The sequence below is a fragment of the Manis pentadactyla genome, chromosome 7 (assembly GCF_030020395.1).
Source record: "Manis pentadactyla isolate mManPen7 chromosome 7, mManPen7.hap1, whole genome shotgun sequence".
NCBI lineage: Eukaryota > Metazoa > Chordata > Mammalia > Pholidota > Manidae > Manis > Manis pentadactyla.
This window is the reverse complement of record NC_080025.1, coordinates 105957816-105983894: the sequence shown is the minus strand read 5'-3', so window position 1 is coordinate 105983894 and position 26079 is coordinate 105957816. Positions and strand designations below refer to the sequence as shown.

Sequence of the window (26079 nt, the reverse complement as noted above, 5' to 3'; positions counted from 1 at the left end):
GGAAAGTAAAGTTTAACCAAAACCTCTAGTGGCAAGGCTATACAGAGATTTGCAAATTGGGGCACATCTCTCAGGTGCACAAATTTATCAGAATCTTGAGGGAGATGAGGTATATGAGTTTTTACGTTTTCAAATTTTTATAGTGAAATAAATTATACAACCAAAAGAGTGTATAAACCTATAAATACGGATTTTTTAAATAATAAAATGAATAAAAGCTTTGGTCACTAACCAGTTCAAGAAATTAAACAGGCCTTCTGATGCCCCTCCCCAGAAGCATTTTTCTCCCTTCCCCGCCACCGAAAGGCGATCTCAATTCTAAAACTTTGTTACCCTCACCCTCTGCCTTACAGTTTGTCACCTAGGCATGTAACCCAAAACAGTGTTGTTATGTGTTGCCCAATTTTGAACTTTTTATAAACAGAATCATAATGTAAGCATTCTACGGTTTGCTTCTGCTGCCCAAAAAAAGTTTCTGAGATTCATCTGTTAACCCTGGTAGCTTTAATTAACTTTCATTGCTGTATAGCAATTCATCATTAGGATATGTTAAAATTGGTCATCTCTATTGTTGAATATTTGGAGTGTTTAGAGGTTTTTGCTTAAGAATAATGCTTTGGTAAGCATTTGTATAAATGTCTTTGGGGCATGAAGGCAAGAATTCCTCTAGGGTACACACATTTTTTCTTCTCTGGTAGATGCAAAATCATATTGTGGTTTTAATTTACATTTCTTTGAGTACTAATGAGATTCTGCTTTTAAAATTACATTTTTAGCATATTAATCATTTACCTTCTGTGACATGTCTATTCATGTTTTTGCTTGTATTGCTATTAAGATGTCTCTTTTTTATTGATTTGAAGATGATCCTTATACATTCTGGATACGAATCTTTTACTGGTTATATGCATTGGATATATTTTCTCCCACTTGGTGAGATGATTCTCACTTTCTGACTTAACAGTAGTTTATTTTATGACTATGATTTTCTTTTGTATATGTGTGTGTGTGAAAACCACAATTTTTAATGAAAAAATACTGAAAATATGTCACAGTGCTTCTATATTCATCTGAAGAGTACAAAGATGGAGTTTTGAGAAAAAGGGGTCTTAACACCATATAAAATAAATGTGGTTCTTAAATTGCTCAAAGGAAAAAATATTTTAAATGTAATGTTTCATATATTGAGATAAAATAATTAGAGGTAATTATAGATACAGTAGACTATGATTTTTGAATTCAGAAATCCCTCACTACACTGGGATCATATAGACATTCTCCTACATGTTTTTCTACATATTTTTAGTTTTTTCTTTTACATTTAAGTATTTAATCCAATTGAAATTGGGTTTTATGTTCACATATGAGTAATATTTCCATAAGTTCATTTTTCCAAACATGGTTATACAATTGCTTTAATAGCATTTATTGAAAAGTCCATTCTTTGCCTACTATTATATAATACTGCACTGCACTGGCCTATTATTATACCCCTGCACTAATTGCATGCTACCTTAAAGCTTTATAATTAGAGCTGAGATTTGCTGGAGCAAGTAGTGACTATTTGGGGATCTTTACTTTTACATTTAAATTTTAGAATCATATTATCAAGGTTCATGAAAAGCCCTGTTAGGACTTTTATTATTGGAATAGCATTAAAATCTATAAATCTTTATTATTTTGAGTTTTCTTATTCAAGAACATGTTCTATTTCACCATTAATGTAAGTTTTATGAATTTCTACATACATATCTTTTGTGACATTTTTCCCTATATACTTTGTATCTTTATTGCTATTTTAAGTGATATCTTTATTGTTCAAATTTCATTTTCTAACTTCCAATTGCTATTGCAGAGACATAAAATCCACTTTTGCATCTTGGTCTGGTACCAAACAAACTTGCTAACTCTTAACTATTAAAATAGTTTCCTTGCAATGTATCTGCAATGTGGGCAGGAAGTTTTCTATATAGATAATTATAATATCTGCACACAGTGACAGTTTTGTACCCCCTTTTCCAATACACATACCTTTTATATCTTTTCCTTTTCTACCACTGACTCGTACCTTCTGTAAGAAACTGAATAGGAGTGGTTTCTTTTAAGAGTGTATCAGACTAGGAGGTCCCAACCCTTGTTCCCCAACAGAAACAACATTTTAACACCTACTCATGAATGGAAAGAGCTCCAGAGTACAATTAAGAAGCTGCAGCAACTGAGTGGAGCACAACAACTGAGGATGGCTACATAGAAAATTGTAGGAAGAATTTACTTCTCTTATCCAATCTTCCAGGGCAGCACAGCTGAGCGCCAAGAGAGATCTGCTGGCCCACAACTTCCCCTCTTGGGAGAAAAGGAAAGCAGGAGGAGGACCCTAGCAGCCTTTGCCACCACAGACTCAGTGGCCCTTGCCACCCCCACAGATACCCAGAGCCTTTGTCAGTCAGGATCCCAGTCTTCATGGCTTGATAGAGCTTCCTTTTTTTTTTTTAACACTAAATAGTATTAAATTGTCTACATGTACATAGTATATTTATACATTAACCTACTGAAGGACATCTTGGTTGCTTCCAAATTTTGGAAATTGTGAATAAAGCTGCTATAAACACTTATATGTAGTTTTTTGTGTGGACATGTTTTCAACTCATTTGGGTAAATACCAAGGAACATGATTGCTTATTTGTATGGTGAGAGTATGTTTAGCTTTGTAAGAAATTGTCAAATTGTATTCCAAAATAAGTATATGTATCATTTTGCATTCCCACTAGCAAAGAATGATTGTTCTTATGGCCCCACATCCTTGACAGCATTTGGTGTTGTAATTATTGTGGATTTGGGCCGTTCTAACAGGAGTGTCATACTATCTCATTGCTTTATTTATAATTCCCTAATGACATATGTTGTTAAGCACATTTTTACATGCTTATTTGCCATGTATGTATCATCTTTGATCAAGTGTCTGTTCAGGTCTTTTGCCCGTTTTTAAAATCAGGCTTCGTTTTTCTTACTGTTGAGTTTTAAGAGTTATTTGTGTATTTTGGATAATAATTCTTTATCTATGAAGACAAGTCTGTGGCTTGCCTTCTCACTTTTTTTGACAAGTACCTTTCATAGAGCAGAAGTTTTTAAATTTAATAAAGTCCAGTTTATCAATTATTTCTTTCATGGATCATAGCTTTGGTTATGTATCTAAAAAGCCATCAGCCATACCAAAGATCACCTAGATTTTCTCCCATGTTATCTTCTATGGGTTTTATATTGTACATTTACACATGTACATCTATAAATCATTTTGAGTTAATTTCAATGAGGTGTAAGGTCTGTGTCTAGATTCATTTTCTGGCATGTGACTGCCCAGTGGATCCAGCACCACAGACTATACACCCAAAGATAAAGGTTAGATGACAAGAGCCGGTGCCACTGTAGAGACTAATTACATACATGCAAATGCTGGGAGGGGCTCAAATGAAGAACAAAGGCAACCAGGCACCAAAGAAGATGATGAAATTGGCGACCAAATAGAGGAAAAGTGCATCGCGGTTACTGGGATTGAAGGGGGAGACCAGAACTGGATGGCATTGATTTCAGAAGTAGAGAATATAAAGTGTGTGTGTTGTATGATTTGTTATTGATATTTTGGGAAAAGTTGAAAATAAATCCTAACTCTCATCCTCTACCCACTCATGTGTGACTAAAGTCTGGGAAATATTTAATGTTTTCTTTCAGAATTACTTGTTAATTGCTTTTTTCATTTTTGCAAACTGCTGAGTGTGAAAGATGAGGATTACACATCATCCTTTTCTCCAAGGAATAAGAAACTACTTGATTTTATTCCAAAAGACTTAGTAAAATAAAAGTTCAGTTTTCTTTCTTATGACTAGAGACCATTCCTAATTTTCATCCTCAAATAAATAACAGTCCATCTAAACACAGAAAGATAACATTAAGTGATTCAATGAATATTTCAGATTGAAACTTCACTAAATGGCAAGTGACCAGAGTGTGGGCTTAATTAGTTCTCTGTCCTAAGTGTGAAGATAAGTTTCTACACTTTTTGTTTACATAAAAGTATTTGCACCCAACTGTTCCCCATAGTCAGATAATCTTAATGTTCTTATGGGATTCCTAGCACACAGAAGTGAGAGTTTCCAGATGACACCATGAGCTTCTCTCTGGCCCTGGTATCAAATAGAGCAAACATTCATGACTGTGTCCAGTTAAACAGAATTTAGTTAAACTAGTATCACTTTAAACCTCTTCATTCTCACCAACCTAATGATCCTGGAGCCAATGAAGGGGCTGTGGCCTTCTTAAATTTGATAATCTGCTTATGCTTTTTTGTCTGAACAGATCCTTCAGCCATCTGAGATGGCAGGACAGACTTAGAGTGGTTGCTAAGAGGTAAGGGGGGCAGTTCTACTGCCCTGAGTGCATGAGGTGAGACACGTCTCCACAGAATCAAAGACATGTAAACTGACCTACAGAATTGCTGCTCTGCTAGTCCATACAGGCTCACTGATGTCTATAAGGGAAAAAGTAAATACCAAAAATAAAAAATGAAAGTATACTTAGAGTTTAGGAGAAAGCTAGGTGAAGGCTCACACTGGCATACTTGAAGAGATTTAGAATGTATGTAAAGAATGTACGTATAATGTACATCCTTACAAAATCTGCCCTCCCTATCCTTCACACACCTACTCTTGTCACATATGTTTTTTGGAGCTTTTTTATGGAAAAAGTTCAAAAACAAATGAAACTCCTTAAAGCATAGTTACTATTCTGAATTTCTCATGCTAAATGGTGGTGGACTTACTGTGTCATTGATGCGGCTTACACTTCAGGGTGCCTCCCTTACCAGGCATGTGGTCTTACATTCTTATAAACTGTGAAAGACATTTGAATCATGTCCAGTAAAGACCCACTCTCTCTTTTACTTATCCTCCTATTGCACCAGGCAATGGACAGCTGTGGACTGAGGAATCTGGCAAAGATATATTGAGCTGGGGAGACATTTAATTTGGGTTAGTGGGATATATTTATGTGGGTTCCTGTCAACTCTGAATATGGTTAACATATCACTAGCTGTTCTGCTAAAGGTATGGATTCCAGGAATTCCACTACTGCCCATTGCTCTTCCTCACCCGGTGTCTTGAGAGGAAGATGCAGAGCAAAAGCCTGCAGCCACTAGATGAGCATATTCCATAGTACCCGGCACCAGAAGTACAAGTGTGGTGGAAATAAAACACAGTTTAAAACATACCAAAGTTGATATTCTGAACGTCAGGCATCTGAAAGCGTAAGTAGAGATTCCAGTTTCATGACCACCAAGTCAAAGCAGAAGTTCTTGCCTGTCAGGAATCTTTGATAATTCAGAGTATACAATTACAAATGCATCATATAATAACATTCTTTGTCATGCAACTTCTATATGAGATCAATAAAAATTACTCTGATATTAGCAAGAAAATTGTAACAAAATCATTTTCAAATAATACCAAGATTAATTCATTAAGAAAAATGACAAATTTCAAATAGAAGTCATAAATTGACTCTTGGATTGCTTAGTAATCTGGCTAATGAAGAATGAATCATGTGAAGACACTGGAAAATATTTAAATTTCTTGGTGCTTTGATATAAATTATTAGTGATGATGAAGATGACTTCAGTGAGGACACTGATGACAAACTAATAGTCAATTCAATGACTATTTAAAATTTATCACTGTACAATACAACTTGGAATGCCCTGAACTCTTACACTGCAGGTAGGAAAGAAGTTTAATTAAAGTTTTCCTAAAAATGCAAAGAATCCTAAAAACTTATACATTGCTAACAATAAATTATAAAGCAGAATGAAATTTTTACAAACTATTAGTAATTTTTTAAATGTTTGATCAACAACACCAGAGGAAAGTTTGATTATCTTTCAACTCATTCTATAGAAAATGCAATTACAAAATTGTTGATAATTGAGGAGGTAAATAATGTACAGCCAAGAATATCTGAAGTATTAAAAAGCTGTATCAAGCAGTTAATAATACAAATACGTTATTTTTATGGATTTCAGTTTTGTGATATTTGTGGCAATTGTCAGCTTCTTTTTGATTCTAAATAAATACAGATTTTTGTATCGTGTTACATTAAAATTTTTTATTCTTTTTCTTTAAAAGTGCTCCAAAATTAGCACTCATGGAAAAATAAATGTCATGAATACTGAATTTTTAAGACTCATACCTCTCTTTAAAGCCAAATTTAAGTAAATACAGTAGGAGAGTCATAGCCTCTTCATAGCACAATCTGAAAAAATAAATTAAGAAGATAAGACCACAGCTAATATTCTAAATCATTGATTTTTTTCCATATCTCTGTGACTTGCTTGTTAGGTTAGCTGAACGATTGATACAATGAAGATTTACTAAAACAGTAGAAAGAATCCAAGAACAGTTGTGTCCAAGGAGTTTGCAAATTTCTCCTAACAGGAAGGGAGAATCCAACTTCTGAAATAGAGTACGTGAGAGATGGTGTGTTAGGAGGGGTGGAGGTCATGACTTCTCAAAAGAGAAGCCTACCCACCAGCAACAGTGAGCAGGAAAATCTTGAGAGGTGCCAAAACTGATTTATTCTCACCCCCCACAAACCCATTACAGAAATGATTTAAGGGGCTTACCAGGACCCATGAATACAACAAGAAAGAATATGCTAAAAAGTGGAGCAAAATAAAAAGACAAAAAAGAGGAGAATGTAGTAAGCCAGCAGAAAATGGGACCCAAAGTGCTTCCACAGTGCCTTCCCCATTGTTCCAAGAGGGCCTCGACTGCCACTCCTAGTGGCCAGGCGAGAAGATAATTTATTCAGATCAAGCCTTGAAGGAAGAATGGGATCTGGGTTGAACATTTCCTCTGGCATTGTTGAACATAATTAAAATGAGATAACAGAAAACCTGAGAATCAGGGGTTTTGCCACTATTTTCCCACATCAGCCCAAATAGAGACTTGTTCTCTTACCCAGAGATTTAGCACTGGGGAATGTGATCCCTCTAACAGGCATCTTACTCTCATTAGGCCTTGGCAGTCATGCTGTACTATCAGTCAGACCTTTTAAAGTCCAAATTAACAAAACCCTTAACATGTCCACATAGCTTCCATAATCTGCAAAAACAGAAAAATAACAACAGCTAATTTAACAGGTAAACACAGAAAGGCTATATAGAAAGGGAAGCATCTGATACAATGTCAGTAGCCTCTTACTGCTTTTTCAGAACCCTCTCTGACATTGTTTTGTATTTAACTGATACATAATTTGATTTTTGCATCAAAAGATTTTATCCATATAAAACTATAATTTTTAATATAGTTTTATGTTCATATTACTGCCATAAATTATAATAATGTCATTTTAATGATACTATATTATACTCTGGACCCTTTAAAATTATTGGAGCACAGTGTCCAAGTAGACTGCTCTCTAAAAGTCATGCTGTTAACATACCAAATGCTAAACAATAAAAGTACATTACTAATTATTATTTATATCACTAACACTGATATCTTGACTGATACACACAAAGATAGTGTCTGTTCTCTTATCATGACAGCAATACATATTCATTAAAGAATACTCCGAAAAAAAAAGATCAGCAATAGGAAGAAAATAAAAGATCCTAATGTGCAACCAAAGCTTCAGTTTTATATTATGGAAAATAGAGAGAGAATCAAAAAGCAAAGGGAAAGAATTGGGGAAAATGGGTGAGTGAGTGAGAGAAAGACTGATCAAGGCAGATGAACATAAAAACACAAGAGAGAAAAAGAAACTGAGTTAAAGAAAGGCAGTTAGAAGGACACATACAAACAGCACCTGACTCAAACGAGAGAGAGAGAGAGAGGGCAGAGAGGAGCACATGACACAGGCACAGTATAAAAAATAACCATGGGGGCCAAATATCTAGAGGGGACATGACACAGAAACACATTTTTAAGAAGTAGTATACTTCTCTAGTAACCTTTGTTGAATGAAACTGTTAAAGATGATCAGAAGTGATGTGTTTTTGCAACTACAGGCATATCCAGAGCTATGGTATCTTTTACTGGTCTCCACAGGCTGGATGAAATTAACCCTAATTGTTGATTCTGGCCCAATGGCTAGAAGTTATTCCACTTCTGCACTTGACAATTGAAACTATTAAATCTTCTGCTGCATCTCCTTGAAAAAGAATGCTAGAAATAATAAACAATACATCCTCCACCGTTTTTGACATTTCACATACAGAAAATCCATGAACCATTTCCGCCTTTGTACTAAGAGGCATTTTAAACTGGCACAGACATAATTTTTGTTTCAATAAATCAGTCTTGCCACTATAATTTTAACTTGAAATTGGCAAAATTTCCTTTATTTGTTGCATATAAAAACTTTACATTTTAATTGTAATAAAGTGTGAATCCTTTTATAACCTGGATTTTAAAAATGTACCACCCCCATTAGGTAATGAAAAGAGGATGTTAATGTACTAGCTTCCTCAAAAATAATTTAACATTTTCATATAGCAGAAAACTTACCTCTTTCCATGTTTAGCCTAATAGAGTAAATCATATGAAAGTTCTGTAGTTTCTCTTATTTATAAAACAATCACATTCAAGTCTCACCATAGAGTAGCAGTTTTCAATTCCTTTCCTTTGAAGAAATAATGTAAAGAAATCACTTATATAACATAACCTTCTGATTATAAATCAATACAAGATGTTGTTTGACAACGAGATGCTTTATTAAACTTGATACATTTACTATTATAAGAATTCTGTGAGAAAAAAATGCGCTATCAAATTATTTTGCATATAGTTCTCTGCACTACAAAGTCTGTCCCAAGAAGATGTCATTTCACTACATCCTATGGCTGCAAGCAGGCAAATGACAAAAAAGCAGCGACATCCTTTCCTGGTAAGACAAATTTCGATTGTCACCTAGTTACAATCCTCCTACCAAAAGAAAAGCCCCTATCTGTACGCAGTGCCATCTCTAGGCAGGGGAGCTGGGTGAAGCACCTGGCCAGCCCTACATTTGTGCTTGGCTTGAGGTCCACACAGGATCAGCCTCGGAAAGGCCATCTTCCCCTCAACCAGACATCTCTGCTTGAACTATTCCGAGACTTCTTGGAGGGGTGAAACTTCTGGAAAAAAGAAAGACAGTGAGAAAGAGAAAAAAAAAAAGGTCTGAATACTCAAAGAAATATGCAAATGATCAAATTCAGCTGCACCACTGCCCAGGGGAAGAATGAATTAGTTGGAAACAAGCAGCTTTGCAAAATGCTCTCTGAAATAACAAAAACTGAAGAGTGTGTCACTGTTCCTGACATAGCACTTGTGAAGGCTACTCATTCTCTTACCAGGCATGGGTGTCTCTTCAATGAGATGCTTGTGGTTGGTAAACAGTTCAGGGGAATCTTGCTCAATCGATCTTTCCTCTAGGTCTGATTCTGGGATCGTAGTACACCCACCTAGTCGAAAAATAAAAACAATACTTTAAACAATGTGTAGGAAAATCTGCCTGTCAACAAGGCAACCACAGCTTAAGAAATACCAGTCATAAAGATAATAAATGACGTGACAACAGTCTTCAGGAGCAGTCCAAAAGGAATACTCTTAAATGCCTCTCTTTGGTGAAAATCCTGGGAATGATTTATTGCCCTCAAAGACATATTATACTATGATCACTTAGCAACAGCAGCAATGGTGCTGTCTTTAAATTTACCCTTTTTAAAGTCAGAAAGGACAAACCTCTAGCGTATGGGATATTCATACTATAATGGCACCTCAGCAGGAATTCTTTTTAACACCAGACCATCAGAAACTATAAAAGAGATATAGCACATTGACCGTGAGGAGAAAAAAGTCTTCCGCGGGCAAGAGGAAGGCTGCGGGACTGTGACTGTGGTGGTATTTCTCTGCTATTTGCTTCTCTCCTTGAATCCCAACACCTCACAGTGCAGACACAAACACTTCATAATTCAACAGTAAAGCCATGAACTGCACTGTAGAAGCTTTCAGTTCTAAGTCAACTCCAAGGTGATTTGAGGAAGAGCTGGCACCGCTGCGCTTTTAAAATCCTGGACATAAGTCATTTGATTTTATCCACCAAAATCTTGTATGGGAAACTCATATGAGAATTTCCTGACATCTGTGACTTGATTCGACTAATTTGCCATCATTTCTTGGAAATGTACTAAATGCTGTATATACTACACATATTTTTCCCAAAGCCATTCTCTTGTTAATGAAGTGTGATTTTTTCCTTCTTCTTCTGACGCTTATGGTACCCTGAGTCCAGAGCCTCCATACTTAGGTCTGGCTCCCTGCATGAAGGGGCGCCCGAAGAAGCTGCACCGGTTTGCAGCCACACCATTCACAGGAGAGGGAAGGAGTGCGCCTTCCCATGCATCCCCACGCCTCAACTCTGGAAAAGAAATCGGTGCTGAGGGAAACTTAGAGAAAAGCATCCTCACGCTCACAAAATACAATTAGAAGTAGGTCAGAGGTTCCCAAACAGGAAATGTTACAATTATTCATCAGTGCAAGGAACTCAACCTGTTATATCTGAAAATGGTAAGGGTTCCATCTATAAAGTGAACCAGGTTTATTTTTCATCTCTTTCCAAAGCCTATGAATCATAGTAACAACAACCATCATTATCAAGTACTTTCTAAGTGCTATAAATTCTGCCCATACTATCTCACTTAGTTCCTACAAACCACACTGTGAAATAGATATTATTCTCATTTTACAGATACAGAAACTGAGGTACCACAAGATTTGGCACATTGCCCAGGTCTTACAGCTCCTAAGAAGTAAGACAGAATTCACGCTCAAGCCTGACAACCCCTGGAGCCTCTGCTGTCTCACCACTGGCCATGTGGTTTCCAGATGCAGCATCTGCCAACCAGGCACTGTGACTGCAGGCAGCACTGCTGAGAGGCTGTGAGGTCAGGGCAGGCTATGAGGTGCCAGGACTGCCAGAGGAGCCCAAGAAAGAGCACCTTTCTTCTCTTCCTGAACCCCCATTTCCATCTTGACTGGTACATGCACATCTCTGCATGACAACAGAGCTTCTCTACAGGACTGGCTTTTAAAATTTCCCATCTGGCTATACCGATACTTTTGTATGATACAATAAAAATGAACAAAAGTAATTACTAGAAAAATGAAATGAACAATATGCACAATAAATCATCTTTTAGTGTTAGTCAACCTTAGTACAAGTTACCTGTCGATTGCTACAAGTTTCTAAACACTTATTCTCACTTTCAGGTCACACAAAAATTTGTAGACAGATGCTCAGCTTCTGACCAGACTCTGCAGAGCACTGACTTCAAGATATGGTCTACCTTAATTAACATAATAAATAGAATTCGAGTTTCAAAAGAATAATTCAGTTAACTCCTACTCCTAATTATCTCAAGTTCAAATAGCCAGTAAACTCATTTTGACAGCAACAGGGGCTTCTCACCAAAATTCTGAACAAACAGGGGTTTACCCTCTATTTATATAAGTAGTTGAAAGATAATTCAACTCTGGGACTTTATCTTAGAGATTCCAAGCTATCCTCAAACCTGTTTCTGCATTCAAAAGCAAATTATAAAATAGCTGAACTTCCTCCTCACCAGGTAGAACATCTTATCAAAAAAGAATAGCAGGAAGGAATTTCTAAGTACTGTCAGAAAAGCAAACAAACAGAAATAACAATAAAAAAGAGCTTAGGCCCTCTCTCTCCAGGTTGTTATTTGTGGTATTAACTATAAAAGTTATCAAGTGCAAAGGTCAAGATAGGAGACCAGGCAGAAATAAATGTGACTATCATCTAGAGTACTGGAGATCAAAATCAGAATGCAAGGTAAGTGTGGCAGGCTGGTAAGTGTGTAACCAGCGGGAAAAAAAGTAAGGCACTAATCTTTTGTGTTTGCCCATTCCTGTGGTGAAAATACTCCCACTGTGCCCAATTTTAAGCAACCAATATCACATCATCAAGTGTAGACCATGGCAGAGATGTACAGGCACACACCATTAAATAGTACTTTCACCATATAGCTTCTGCAGACATAAATAACCATAAGAACATAGATAGTAGTAAAATGTAATAAAATAATTTGAGAGGCTCCAACACTGAAGGCAGGCATGGCACAGAGGATTTAATGCTATGTTCTGAAGCCTTGACTCAAATCGTGGCTCTGCATTTGCAAGCCATGTGACCCTCCTGAGCAAGTTATTTCACTTAAATGAGCCTCAGTTTCCTTACCTATAACCTAGAGACTATGGCAGCCCTACCTCAAAAAGGAGAAATCAGTAAGTATGTGTATTAAGTGCCTGGCACATTGAAAAGCACATTAAGTTCTGACTATTTATTTTCAGGTCAAAGTTAGGGACATTAAAAGAAGAATAACTAGGCCAAGATAGAGGTCCCCACAGGTAGAGTCTGAAGGCGTAGGGTTCACACGAGCTGATAAAGCCATGGGACCAAAGACACAGCTCTGCAGCAGGAAAGCAAGTGTCCAGAAATCTTAAACACATGGTGCCCCTCTGAAGTTGACTGTTCTATTTTACACATACCCTATCTGGTATCTCTGCTACTGGATCTGCTGAGTTCTACTATTTGACTCTACCCCCAGGTGAATCCTGGTGGCCCAGTTTACCTGCCTCACTTTATAACTTTATGACTCAAATAGCTTAAACCAGAGGTTAGTCAAGATAGTAAATATGTCTTCAGCTCCACAGGCCATGTGATCTCTGGTGCAATTACTCAATTTTTGCCATACAATATGTAAACATGAATGAACATCGGTTGTGTTCCAATAAAACTTTATTTACTAAAACAGGCAGTAGGTCAGACTGGGCCCATGGGTTGTGAGTAGTTGGCCAACCCCTGGTCTAATCCAAGGCTCATGGAAAGCTACTCTTCATAAAGTATCTTAATTCTAAAGGTTCCTAGAGGCATTTAACACTGCCAGACCATCTGATAGTATTATTACAATTAGAAAAAGAAGGACGATGACAACAACCACAAAAACAAGGAGGAGGAGAGGAAATAGCAGTAGTAGTTATTGTTGTATAAGAGCATACTGCTTGCCCTATAAATGCTCTTTTTGGGGGCAGTCACAAACTTTTTAAAAATAGACTTTGCTTTTTGTTTTAATTAAGGTAATATACAATCTTATAAAGGTTTCATATGAGCAACATTGTGGTTTCAACATTCACCCATATTATTAAGTCCCCCCCCACCCCATTGCAGTCACTGTCCATCAGCATAGTAAGATGCTATAGAGAATAGACTTTACTTTTAACAATTTTAGATGTACAGAAAAATTTGGCAGCTAGTACAGTGAATTCATGTATCCTCTGCACAGTCCTCCCTGTTGCTAACATCTTGCATTAGTGTGGTACATTTGTTATGATCATGAACCAACATTGATACCTTATTATTAACTGAAGTCCATAGTCCATTCCAGTTTCCTTGGTTTTTACCTAATGTCTTTTTTCTGCTTCAGGATCCCATCCAGAATACCACATGACATAGTTGTCATTTCTCCTTGGCTCTTCTTGGTTGTGATAGTTTCTCAGACTTTCCCCGCTTGTGAAGGCTTTGACAGCTTTGAGGAGTACCAGTCAGGCATAGCACAGGATGCCTTTCTACTGGAATATGCCTGATGTATGTTTGTGATTAGACTGGGGGTAATTTTTTATAGGTTTCTTTTCATAAATTCTTTGGGTTTCCAATACTTTGGGCTGTCTCCATGTTCTTATTTTTCCTCTCTCCAAAGTGAAAGCTGCGGGGACAGTGAGTGGAGAAGCCACTGCAGAGGAAGGAGGCCACCAGTGCAGCTGGACTTAGACTGTGCAGCCGGCAGCAGTGAAGGAGGCTGCATCTAGCTGCAGAATCCAGGCCCCCTCTGTAAAATGAGGGTCTTAATGGGAAACATTGTGAGGTTACATGAGACCGTGTACACCTAGCACAGTGCTTAGCACACAGCACATTTTATCATCTCTGCCCTCTATTAACTTTTTTGGCATAGATGCACTTTCTGCACCATTTTTGTGGACTCAAAGAACTGTAGCTTTTAGTTCAACCACCTTCATTTAGTAGATATGAAAACAGAGGCTCAAAGAGGGTAGTTGATGCCCCTAGCTAGTCCCAGAGCTAGTTCTGGTTCTTCTGTTTCCTAAACCACAAGAGCTTTCTCAAGAACACTTCTTTTTCCAGAAAGATCTCAATGGATTTGATTGAGAGCTGGATGTCTGAACTAGTACTTCCTGTCAATGATACAGAAAATCTAGAGGGTTAGCAAGTTGTTCTTTGGGTTTATTTTAGGAATTTGCTGACTTATTTTCTTGCAATACTGCCCTTTAAATCAGCTGGGTGCATGGGTGAGAATGTTCCATTCCTTCAGGGAGGAGAAAATCTTTTCTTCTTTTTTCTTCATACATTTCAGAGGAATCAAACAACGAGGCACTTTGAGAATAACAAATAACCACAGACCCTGCTCTGACTTGCCAGCCAAAGAATCTTCTGTTCAGGTGACCTGAATTACCATTTGGAATTAAAAACAGCAAAAACCCCAAAAATATACGCCAGTGACATTTTTCACTTAATTAAGATTTACTTGATGGATAAAGTGAGGTTTTTATAGGTTAACATTCAGATTTCAATTCAAAGGTTTTATAATTCATGTGAAGTGTGGGGAATAGATGCTTTAAAGGAACATTTCACTATCTTAAATATGAAGAGCTTTCCTAAGAAACTATGAGTAGTTTAAAAATTCTCCATAGTCATTGGGAAGTTTCATTCTTTATCCTGTCTCTCTTTATCTATCTATATGTATATGTAGAAGATTTTCCCTGATAATTCTACTCTATTCATTTTTCTAGTGTTTTCAACTAATATTTTTCCTAGTCCAAGGAGACTGTCAGCTATAGAATGCCAAGTACCCTACTATATGTTCATGTAGCAATTTTAGCTGAGTATTTAGAAACTCTTTTGGCGAAATGGATGCAATGAAGTAAGGGGAGTGGGTAGAAGAGAGAGGGCAACGGAGGATGAAAAGAAAAGGGAGGGAAGGGATGAACCCCCAATGTATTCTGTTGTCCTGTGTGTACACTCCTCAGTAAGATATTTGGGGGGATTTACTAAAGGTGTAGATGATAAAATATTAAAGCATAAAAAACACATTAACAGAAACACGTAATGCAGAATAGGAGTTATAGTTAGTAAGAATTGTGGATGAAACAGAGACAAACACTTAAACAGAGGCTACAAAATGCAAAAATCTCTGGAGGAAAAGTGGGACTGTACTTTCCCTGATCAATCCTCCACTGACCTTTCTTGCTTGGACTTGAGATTTCCTTAAAAGCACACCATAATTGAGATTTCCTTAAAAGCTATGGTTGGAACTTTTTTGACTAATGACTGCGTTGTGTGTGTGCATGCGAGCCATTTTGGAGAGCCAGCGTATCTGTGAAATTGGGTTTATAAAGGTGCTTACTGAATAGATGCTTTCCTGAAAAACATATATATATATGAGAAATACAATAGGCACAGATCTCATTGAATCACATTCTGGAAATAAAGCTTTCAGGAATGTAATATATTGCTAAACACGCTTTTACCATAGTATGGTAAATCAGGTTGACATCATGACGATACTGCTTCTCTCAGGGAGGAACTGGAGGACCTAGGTCCATGTCTTCTCCATCTCCACTTCCATTCTGCCTTTTTCTTTGTTGTAAGGTAGAGCCATCCTACTCTTAACATGGTACAATTTTACAGTTTCAAAATCAGCAAAGCAGAAGAAAATGCCTTTCTATATAGTCTTATGTTTCCAGTTCTGACATATGATATTTTTCTATGTTCCTTATAAGTTCATTCCACAACTTTTATTTCTCTCTATATTTGCAGATGCCATGCTGACCTCATTGACAGTAACTGATACACCAGCAACAGTGAGATAACGATGGTTAGCCAGGGAGGCAGGTGAAGGTCATCGTAACATATGTCCAGCATGAAATCCTGTGGGATGTTTGGGAGTTCAATTCCAATGCCTAATAACAAACTTTGATTCCCCCAAACACACAGCGAGAACTTAAAATTTATGTTCAAGACTATGCATGTACCTATGCTTGAAAATACTTCCATTTCACACCTTAACAGCAAAGACCAAGCGTGTCAGTAAAAGTGAGTCTAATATATTTTAAGAAGTCTAGCATGTGTCTCAGCAAATTTTAAAGCCCCCATAAAGGTTGAACATTAAGTCCCTTGGGATGTACGGACTCCAGTCAGAGTCTGGATTTAAGAGAGCAGGGTGCTCCTGGCATTAAGGTATTTATAGACATCCAAGTATTCTTTTAGCTGGGCCACCACTTAGAAATTAGGTCCACTTGGTACAGAGGATTAAGAAATACAGTAAGATAGCCATTTTCATCTATTGATAATTACATAAACAGAATGTACCAAGGAGAGAGTCCTATTTACAAAAAAGCAAGCACAGTTCATAAATCCTACAGATTGGACTGGATCCAGGTTAAGAATTTCTCCAGATGTCAGTCTGTAAACAGGACTTCATAATGTGAATTCCCCAATTAATTGTTGGCAAGACTGATCTGTACACTATATTCGTGCATTATGACCCCCTACCATATGTAGGTGAGTTGTTGTCTGGCCCTATCAATCCTTAACCAGTTATGACACAACAGAACTCAGGAGAAAGCTCGGGTCAGCACAACTTCTTCTGATGTAGAAAGAAGTTACCATAAAATTACTGCTCAGGAACTTGGAGCTTTGCTCACTGAGGGAAATGAGAACTCTCCTGTTTATTTGCATTACATCTGTTTTTCTAACACATTTAGTTCTTAACCTGGAGCACTTGGAAAGACACACATGCAGTAAGAGCATAAACATAGAACTTAAAAGAAAAACAACAAAAAACTACTATTTTGTTAAAGTCTCTAATCATAGTGTTTGCCCCACATGTTAATAAAGCCATTAAATCCTCCAAACAAGACTGTGAAAGTATGACGGAGCCATTGTGAGAGGTGGGAAAAAAAGAAAGTTAACATTTGCATTTTTCCTTGCCAGTTGATCAATGTCTGAAGCACTCTGCAACAAAATGTAACAGCGACTGTCTTGCAACTAGGTCTTTTCTATACTGATAAGTACAGTATTTTCTTGTTCAAAAGAAGCTGACTGTGGTTTTTAATTTCCATTTTGTCCTAAATCTTAAGGAAATCCAATGTGTAACTAGAAAGGGACATAATTTTAAGACATTTCCATTTCAAATACTTTCCTCTCCTAACTCCCTCTTCAGAGACCAACTCTTTCTCAAAAGTACACATGTACAAATAAAACATTATAACTACAGTTGAGAAAGAAAGGAAACCAATAGTTCTGCAATAATAATTTCTTTAAAAAATGAAATGAAATAGTAAGAGCATAACTCTAGTTTGCCTGGACACTACATAATAAGAGGGCCAGTGTTTTTCACAGCTTCCCTCTTGCATCAAGTGGCCCTTAATTCCCCAATGATCGTGGCAGCATTTTTTCAACTTGGGGTTTTTCCCACAATTAATAATCACAGAGTCTAGGTGGTGATTATGAAACCAAGAGTTCAGCTGGGTTACTCTGGTTATAAACAGGTTGAAGTACAGAGAAGAGAACACTATGGTTCTGGAGAGGGCCTGTTTCAGCATAGTCTTTTGCATATTATGAGGAATCTGAATAAATACTCAGTACTCATTCCATAGTGACCCTATTATCTAATGATATATTTCTATGACAGCCCATTAAACGATGTCGTATTTTGCAGAAGAGGGAAATGTACATAGGATAACAAACCAGCCCGCTGATCATGCAAAGGGACACCCTGAGAGGGGGCACAGCATGGTCAGTATCACTATGTCCTGAGCAAAGTTAAGTAAGTCTGAGCCTTAGTTTCCTTTCCTCTGAAATGCAGCAAATACAGTATTTGCTCTTGAGAGATGAAGACTAAGTTAGTTAATGCTTGTAAAATGGTTATCACAGAGCCTGGCACAGAGTAAGCCCTCGATAGATGTCAGTTATTATTTTCAGGACTAACCCCCACCATACGTTAGTCATTACAGTTACACCCAATTATACATGAAACAGCAAGCCATGAGGACAGCACAAATTTATATTTGACATGCTAAAAAACACTCAGGTAAAAACTGAGGATGGGGTAAGCAAACCAGTGGCGTAAAGTTTCCAGCTAGACCTGTGGCCATAGCCAAAATTGTTGACGAGGCAGTAAAATTAAACTCACTTGACAATAGTGCACATGTTCCTTTTGAGATGAAATAATGGGCAATCTACTGTCCTAGATAACCACTGATCTGAGATCACAGTAGGAATTTTAAGAGGACTCACATGATGATGATCAGGGTACATAATCACATTCACCATTTTCTATTTACCAGCAGGGCCATTACTACTGAGAAATGCAAAGCCACAAGATAATATGACATAAATGGATGAAACATTAAGATAAAAGGGTAAAAGAGTGGTAGGTTTGGTTTCTCATGGGAAATTGAAATGGCCAGTAGATGAACCTTAAAACAGGAAGTCTGCTGACCTAGTGTTACTAAACATAGGAGGCAGCCAAGAAGCAGAGGAATAAAGCAATGTATTTAAGTGTATGCCTCGAAGGAAGCAAACACCAATTATTTTTATATGACTTTAATTCTCCTAGTGAATACTTTATGGGTGTTGGCAAGTCCTTCTGGAAAAGGAAGGGATTATTAATGAAGGATTCAGTGGCAACTGCTTACCAGCGCTCTATGAAATAATGCTTAACAAAGAGTCATTTAGTTCAGACCTCATCTCTAAAGATATAGAAACAGTAGGGATCCTTAAAAAAATAGCAAAGTATTATGTGCACATATACAATCCATTCTAATTTAGTTTCCAGATGATTCTATAGCCTGTGTGATAAAAAAAATAAGCTTACCACAGAAAAATAAACACAGAAAGGGAAGGAGTTAAACAATTTTTTTCTCGCATGCAAAGAGTAGGTACTTAATATGTACTTGTTGATTTGAAAAGGAATTCGGGAAACTTGAGGAAATACACAGGAAACAGTCTTTTAAAAGTTATCTTTGAAGAATGTTCTACCACATCATTCCAGAATTGAAGGCTGGTGACAGCCCATTAACATACAGGCTAATAAATCTGGGGAAATGCCCAATCAGCTCCTACATTCTATCTTGCTTCTCAAAGAACTTAACCCATCCACTCAGGCAAATTCTTATATTGTGCAAGATGAAATCTCTCTAGCTAACATCTTTCTCTCAGAATTCTCTAGTTGCTTAAAGATCATGGGCTCTGAATTTTAATGCAAGCTCACCTTGTTAGTTGTTTTTTAAAATGAGTTACTCTTTCTCAATTTCCTTGTTTGTAAAATGTGGAGAATAACTATAACTTGCTCATAGGGAAATTGTAAGGATTAAATAGATAATCTGTGAAGAGCACTTCAAACAGTGCCTGGCTCAGTGAGTAAGTGACGTATGAGTGTTATAATAATAAGGACTGCTGTTATCACCATCATCATCCCTGCCTTCTATTGCTAAAATCTCACCTAAGCCTGAGAGTCTTGTGCAAGCTGAAGGGAAGGAGGATGCCAAACTTTCAAAAGGAAAAGAGCAGCAGCTATAACTGTCCTCCAGGAAAACAAACTATTGTGTCAGCTAGTCAAAGAAAACCTTAATTGGTGGTCTGGTCTGGCAAAAACAGTGGTCAGTACGAAATAACCTCTTGGTAAAAGAAGAACAAAGATTGGGAGCTGGATAACTAATAAAGGACAAGAAACATCAAAGCAGGATGACTTACTGCCTCCTGACCCAGCGCTCCTGCACCTTCCTCATCTCTTTGCTCCTCTTGGCAGCAGAACTGCTCCAAAGAGCTGTCTCTACTTGCTGTTTTCAATTATTTTCTGTTCCTTTTTCTTGCACATCTATCCCAGTCTAGCCCTTGCCTCCACCCCTCCACAAACACTGCTTGTGTAAAGACCACGAATGACTTCCACACTGCTAAACCTACTGGACAATTCTTAGCCCACAACTTACTTGACCCTTTAGCAGCATTTGACACAACTGATTGTTCCATCATCTCTGAAGCTCTTTCTTCACTTGACTTCTAGGATACCACAATCTACTGATTTTCCCCTCACCTCACTGCATGCTCCTTCTCACTATTCTTTGCTGATTCCTCCTCTTCTTCCAAACCTTATGAAAGTCAGAATATCCTGCACTCGGTTTTGATCCTCATCTCTTTTTCTAAAATCACTCCTTTCATGACCTTAGCAACTTTCATGGCTTTAAATAACATTTTCATGCTGCCAACTCCTAATCTTATAACTTTGGCCCAGATTTCTCTCCTGAACTTCAGACTCATACCCAACCACTTACTCTAGATCTTCACTTGGATTTCTAACAGTATCTCAAACTCAACAGATCCCAAACTGCACTCCTGATCATCCCCACAAACCTGGTCCACCCCACGGCCTTTCTCATCTCAACTTTGTCCTTCTGGTGGCTCCAGCCAAGTTCCTGGGGTCATTCTGGCCTCCCTTCTCCCTCTCACACATCATGGACACTCTTCCAGAAAATTCTATTGCTTCTACATTTAAATATATGCAGAATCAGACCACTTCTTACCATTCTTACCACCACTACCATTTTGGTGCAATCCACCATCACCTCTTACCTGAATTGTTGCTAAATTACTTACCTGAGCAACCTTCAAACTGACTGCCCTCTTCCACCTTTGACCCCTAACAGTCTATTTGCTACACAGCAGCCAAGGGACCTTGTGAAAATTAAGATTATATCATTCCTCTGTTCAAAATGGTCCTCTCAATTATATCCAGAGAAAAGACAAAAGTCTGCCAAAGGCCATACACAATCTGACTCCTCTGACCTCATCTACCCGTCTGCCATGTTGGCCTCCTTGCTGTCCCTGGAACATGCTAGGCCCATTTCCTTCACCTGGAACCTTACCTCTCTGATCTCTGCATAAATAAATCCATCACTTTCTTCAAGTCTTTGTTTAGAAGTTGTCTTGTCAATAAAGCCTACTCTGACAAACCAATTTAAAACTATTACCTTGTAAGTGCCCCATCTCTGACATTCCTCTTCTTTTTCTGTAGTATAGTACTTACCATCCTTTAACACTGACACTAATGTTATTTTTCTAACATTGTACAGTTTACTTATTTCCCTTGTTTGCTGTTTAGTATCTCCCCGATAGAATAAGAGCTCCAAAACTGCAGGAATCTTTGCGTGGTTTGTTTGCTGTTGTATCTCAAGCCCTAGAATAGTGCCTGGCACACAGTAGCCACAGTAATTATTATTTGTCGACTTGAATGATTACACACTAAGAGATGAGGAGGAAGCAATGGAAACTGAAGTTCTATTTCTTATATAATATTATCTGCTTTTTCCACTAGAAGGTTAGAAAGTAATTATAGCAGAACATTAGACTAGAACCTCTTCTTTCTACCTCTCAGGATACTTGGTTGCTCTATGAACCAAAAAAATTCTCAAAAAGTTCCTTGCTTTGTTTGATACACACCTTTAAGAAATAAATCTCACTGGATGATAGATAACACATGGAGAATCTGTGAGACTGAGTACGCAGAGCCACAAAATGTCCAGCCCAGAAAAGAAATAAGATCCCAGCAGTAATTTTTGTAGGAGCTAAAGTTAAAAAGAAGTAACAGAACACTTGTAATTCTAGCTCCTGATAATAGTTATTTGTGGATGAAGAAACTGCAAAGGAAGGTACAAAGATATCTGTCTGCTTGGGAAATTTCTCAAAATGAATGAAAAAGGATCCAGCTTATTTCCACTGTGGCATCAAGTTATGGCCTGGAACAGTTTACTTTTCCCAGGCTACTTCAAATCTAAACGTGTTTTTAAAAGCAAGCCCAGGGAAAGATTAGATAAACAACCAGACAATATTTTTTACACTCTGGTAACGTAAACATTTCAAATTCCTCCCTAACTCTTTACTAGCATAAATCTCTAATTCCAGAGAAGGTGAATATCCTGAAAGTTTAAGCAGTACTTTGAATTATTCACATTTCCCTCCATTTCCATTTTATACTTTTTTGGCAACGAAAAGCCAGGTTTTGTCCAAACCATGGTACTATGACTCTCTTCCAATTGTTAAACAACTTGGACTAACCCCAACTCTGCTTGCTTTGAAGATGGAACGCAGCAGCCCAGCCCGACAGTTTCTTTTCTTTCTTTCTTACCTCCTATGCATCCTGTGCTGCCCTTTTTCAAACCAGGCCTTTATAAACACAGAAGGGAAATGTGAAGCTGTCTGCCTACGAATAAACTATGAAAACAATTTTAAATGGTGTTGAACACAAAAGAGATAGGTTGAAACAGTTGGTAAGGCAAGATAATATCAGTAAGCGGAGAGCTCTCTCTGGCTGAGGAAAAGACCTCCTCATTCCCAGCTCTGTGGGAACACCACAGCGGAAAGGGGAAGGGAGGCAGGGAATGGAGGAAAACCAAGTGTGTGAAAATGCGAAGGGAAGATGATAACCATCCCACAGTACAACCCACATGTCAGGAGGTTTCAGAATAAAAGGAAATGGCTAGGGAAGAAGAGAAAATGCTAGGTTGATAGAGCCATTTCATTTACATCATGTTCGACAGCTTATCGAACAATTTCACTCGACCTTGGTCCTCACAAGTTTGAGCGGTAGAATAAGTAAAAATCTGCACTCCCATGTTCCAGGAAAACCACCCACACACCCAACTAACTTCTCAGCAAGTGACTTAGTACTTTGAATCTCTGTTTCCTCATTTGCAAAATGGAAATAATATCTTCTTAATGAATGACTGTGATGAGTAAATGAAAAATTATATAAAGCATCAGATGCAAAGCCATGCTCAATAACTGGCAGTTATAATAATTAGGAAGATTGATGCAAAGCCATGCTCAATAACTGGCAGTTATAATAATTAAGAAGATTGACTGACCTAAGGTCAGATAACGAACCAATGACGCTGTTAGGAGGAAAACCTGGGTCTCCTGTCCACACTGCAGTACAGAGAGAAAGACAGAAGGCAGAAACTGAGGGGGCTCAAAAGAATACAGATGTACAAGGTACAAACGTGCAGTAGAGAAATGCAGGTGACTAAAGATCCAGACTATGGGTTCTGAGGGGTGAAAAACTATAAGAATGAGAAGAAAGACTGATCCATGAAAGGACAGGGCTAGGGTTTTTTTTGATAGTTTAATAATAATTACATTAGCACAATTTTTTAGCATTAATTATATGCTGGTCATGGTGCTACTTAAACTTTACATGTTTGCTCACTTTCAGTGACCTTCTCAAAGTCACACACATGGTCAATGAGAGAATCTAGTATATGTTGAGACCAAAATCCAAGCCTTAAGCCATTCCATTACTGTGCTTCTCCCTGATAGAAAAAAAAGACACGCAGCAATGGAATTGTGAATTACTGTTAAAACAGTAAGAGTTTTAGATTGGCAAAATTAGGATCAAGGTGTGTACTTCATATCCTCAACAACCACCCACCCCCATCTCTTCCTCAAAAGAAAAGTGAAAGAGTTTGGGAAAATGACTGAAGTTTCACCTCAGTAAAAAAGAAATCAGCATAGAAGTAACTTAAAAGAGCCACCAGTGAAGACAGATCCTTAGACCATCTGAAAGGCCCCTTCAACTGTTTAAAAAGAACTCAGAATTGATGGATGCTTCTACAGAATATAATTACAAAGGAGAGGAAGTGGCTCCATAGAGTGGACAAGATTTACAACTAGAAAAATGTGAAATAGTGAAGTGGAAGATAATGCCTTTTCCAACTCCGGTGAGGAAAAGACAAATTCAGTATTCTGAAATTTGGGAAATGTCAAAGGAGTTCATAGAGGAAACATTTTAGTTACACCAAAAATAAAAGAAAATGATTGAAAGAATGATCATCAGGAAGGAAACTAAATATCTTTCTCAGGATGCTGGGTGGTGGTAGAACATTTAATATTTACATGCAGATCTGTTTTCCAAAGTTAGCAGAACCGGACTAAGAAAACCTCACAGAGTCCCAAGGGCAAACTCACAAAGCCCTCACTCTTAGGCAATAATCCACAGTAGGTACAGTATCCTCAGGCAGATGTTGGACACAGCAGTATTTATAATATAAGAATGAAACTATCTACAAAAAAATAAAATTATAAAAATGAACCTATCTAAATGTCCAACAGTCAGGTTTACAACATCCCACATTTTCTGTTATACCTTCTCCAGAGATCTTTCAGATAGTTTCTTAACAAGCTCTGCTTTTCTACATTCCTTTGCCCTTAAATTATCAGGAATGTCCTCCCCTAATTTCCTTAAATTCGTATTCTTCATGAATCATTTTAAAGAATAATAACAATTACAGTAATCATTATAAAAATAATAATAATGATAATGGCTAACATTTATGAAGAACTTTTAAGAGGCAAGTGGTATTCTGTATTACATATATTGCCATTTAATACTGGGTAATACTTGCATTATTTCCACTTACAGAGGAGAAAACTGAAGCATATAGGAGCTAAATCATTTCCCTAAGGTCACACAGCTAGTTAGTGTTAGAGCTAGGACACAAACCCAACCAAAAAAGTTGTTCTAAATCCATATTCCTAGCATTTGGCCTCTCCAGGCCACCTCTTCTGTAAAATTCCTCCTGTCCCAAGCCCAGTCAGGTGCCAGGTCTCCCATGATTAAGCACAATCACTGGAATGACAATGACTTTCAGTACATATTTACCCATAAATAAATAAACACAAATATGCATAAGAGTTAGAGAAACTGAAAATCAAGAACTGAAGAATCAAGAACTCTATATACAGAGGGACTCAAGGACCAAGGACGTTAATAAATTATAGATTACAGATCTATAGATTATCTATCTATCTATCAACCAGATGTTGGCTGATAACACAATATCAATCAAAAGACCAAAGCTAAAACCAAAAGACAAAGAGGGAGAAGAAGAAAAGAAGTCAGTTCCGACCACCTACCACCTGCCAGTGTGCTCAGTGCTTCCATGTAAGATACATCACTCAAGGAGCCAAAAAGGATGAGCCTGAGGGTCCCTCAGAGTTCTATAAAGCTAGTGAGGCTAGTCTGAGAAAAAAATTAATACCTATTTTCACTGACAAGCAGGCCAAACTGTAGATACCAGCATAATGATGCAGAAGGTTATACCTAAGATAATAAAAAATATGTAGACAGCTAAGGAGAGTGGAGGAGGCAGGCCACAATATCACTGAGTCCGGGTCCGGCAGTCCTGTTTCAGAGGCTGGCACCTAAGGCAGGTGTAGCACCAACAGCACAGACGTACCACCGCGGTCCTCACAAGGATCATTCAACAAAGCAGCACAGGATGGGAAAGATGTTCTCTAAAATTTTTTAAATTCTCTTCAAGTCCATGTAAATATACAATGTGCCACATCAGCTCCTGAGGGCTTCAAAACATCCCATACTAACTGTTTACTGAATGAAATCAAAATGAAAAGCATGTCAGGTGAGTAGAAATAGAACCTAAAGGGACAAGGGTGTCCAGAAATACTGACCACGGAAGCTTGAACTTCCAGGCATCAGACTGATAAAAATTACATCAAATTTTACAGAAAAGAGGACAAGGACCATATCACTCTTCTATTTAAAAGTCTGTAATGGTTCTGCTTGACTTTTCAGGGTAAAGGCTGAAGTTCTCACAATCTGGCCTGGTCTGGCCATAACATTAGCCTCTCCCCAGCCTCCTGTCACGGGCCCCACCTCTCACCACAGCCTGCGTTCTCAGCTGCGAAGGTTCCCAGGCCGCATCCCTCTGTCCTCACCTCTGTGCCTTTGTGAAAGTAGTGCCTTTCCCTCCTTCTTGCCCTGAACTCCCACTTGTTTTCCCCAAACCTGCTCAAATGTCTGACAGGCCTTCCCTGACCCTGACTATGACTATGCTTGACTCAAGGACTTTGGTTCAATATTTGACAAGGTAAAAAGAGGTTAGGGGT

The 26079-nt window shown here is 37.8% G+C and overlaps 1 protein-coding gene across 4 annotated transcripts in view; it reads right to left on the bottom strand.

Moving 5' to 3' along the window:
* Positions 1-8225: 8225 nt before the first annotated feature.
* The window catches only part of BBS9 (Bardet-Biedl syndrome 9), a 426494-nt gene continuing 408640 nt past the window's right edge, over positions 8226-26079 (bottom strand). For 3 of the 4 annotated variants that reach the window (XM_036897491.2, XM_036897488.2, XM_057504649.1), the window contains 2 exons: positions 9380-9490; positions 8226-9163 (listed from right to left, as the gene is read on the bottom strand). In XM_036897491.2, the coding sequence (XP_036753386.2) occupies positions 9132-9163; positions 9380-9490 (143 nt within the window). In that variant the 3' untranslated portion in view covers positions 8226-9131. The remainder of the gene's footprint in view (positions 9164-9379; positions 9491-26079) is intronic. The other variant, XM_036897492.2, reaches the window with a different exon arrangement.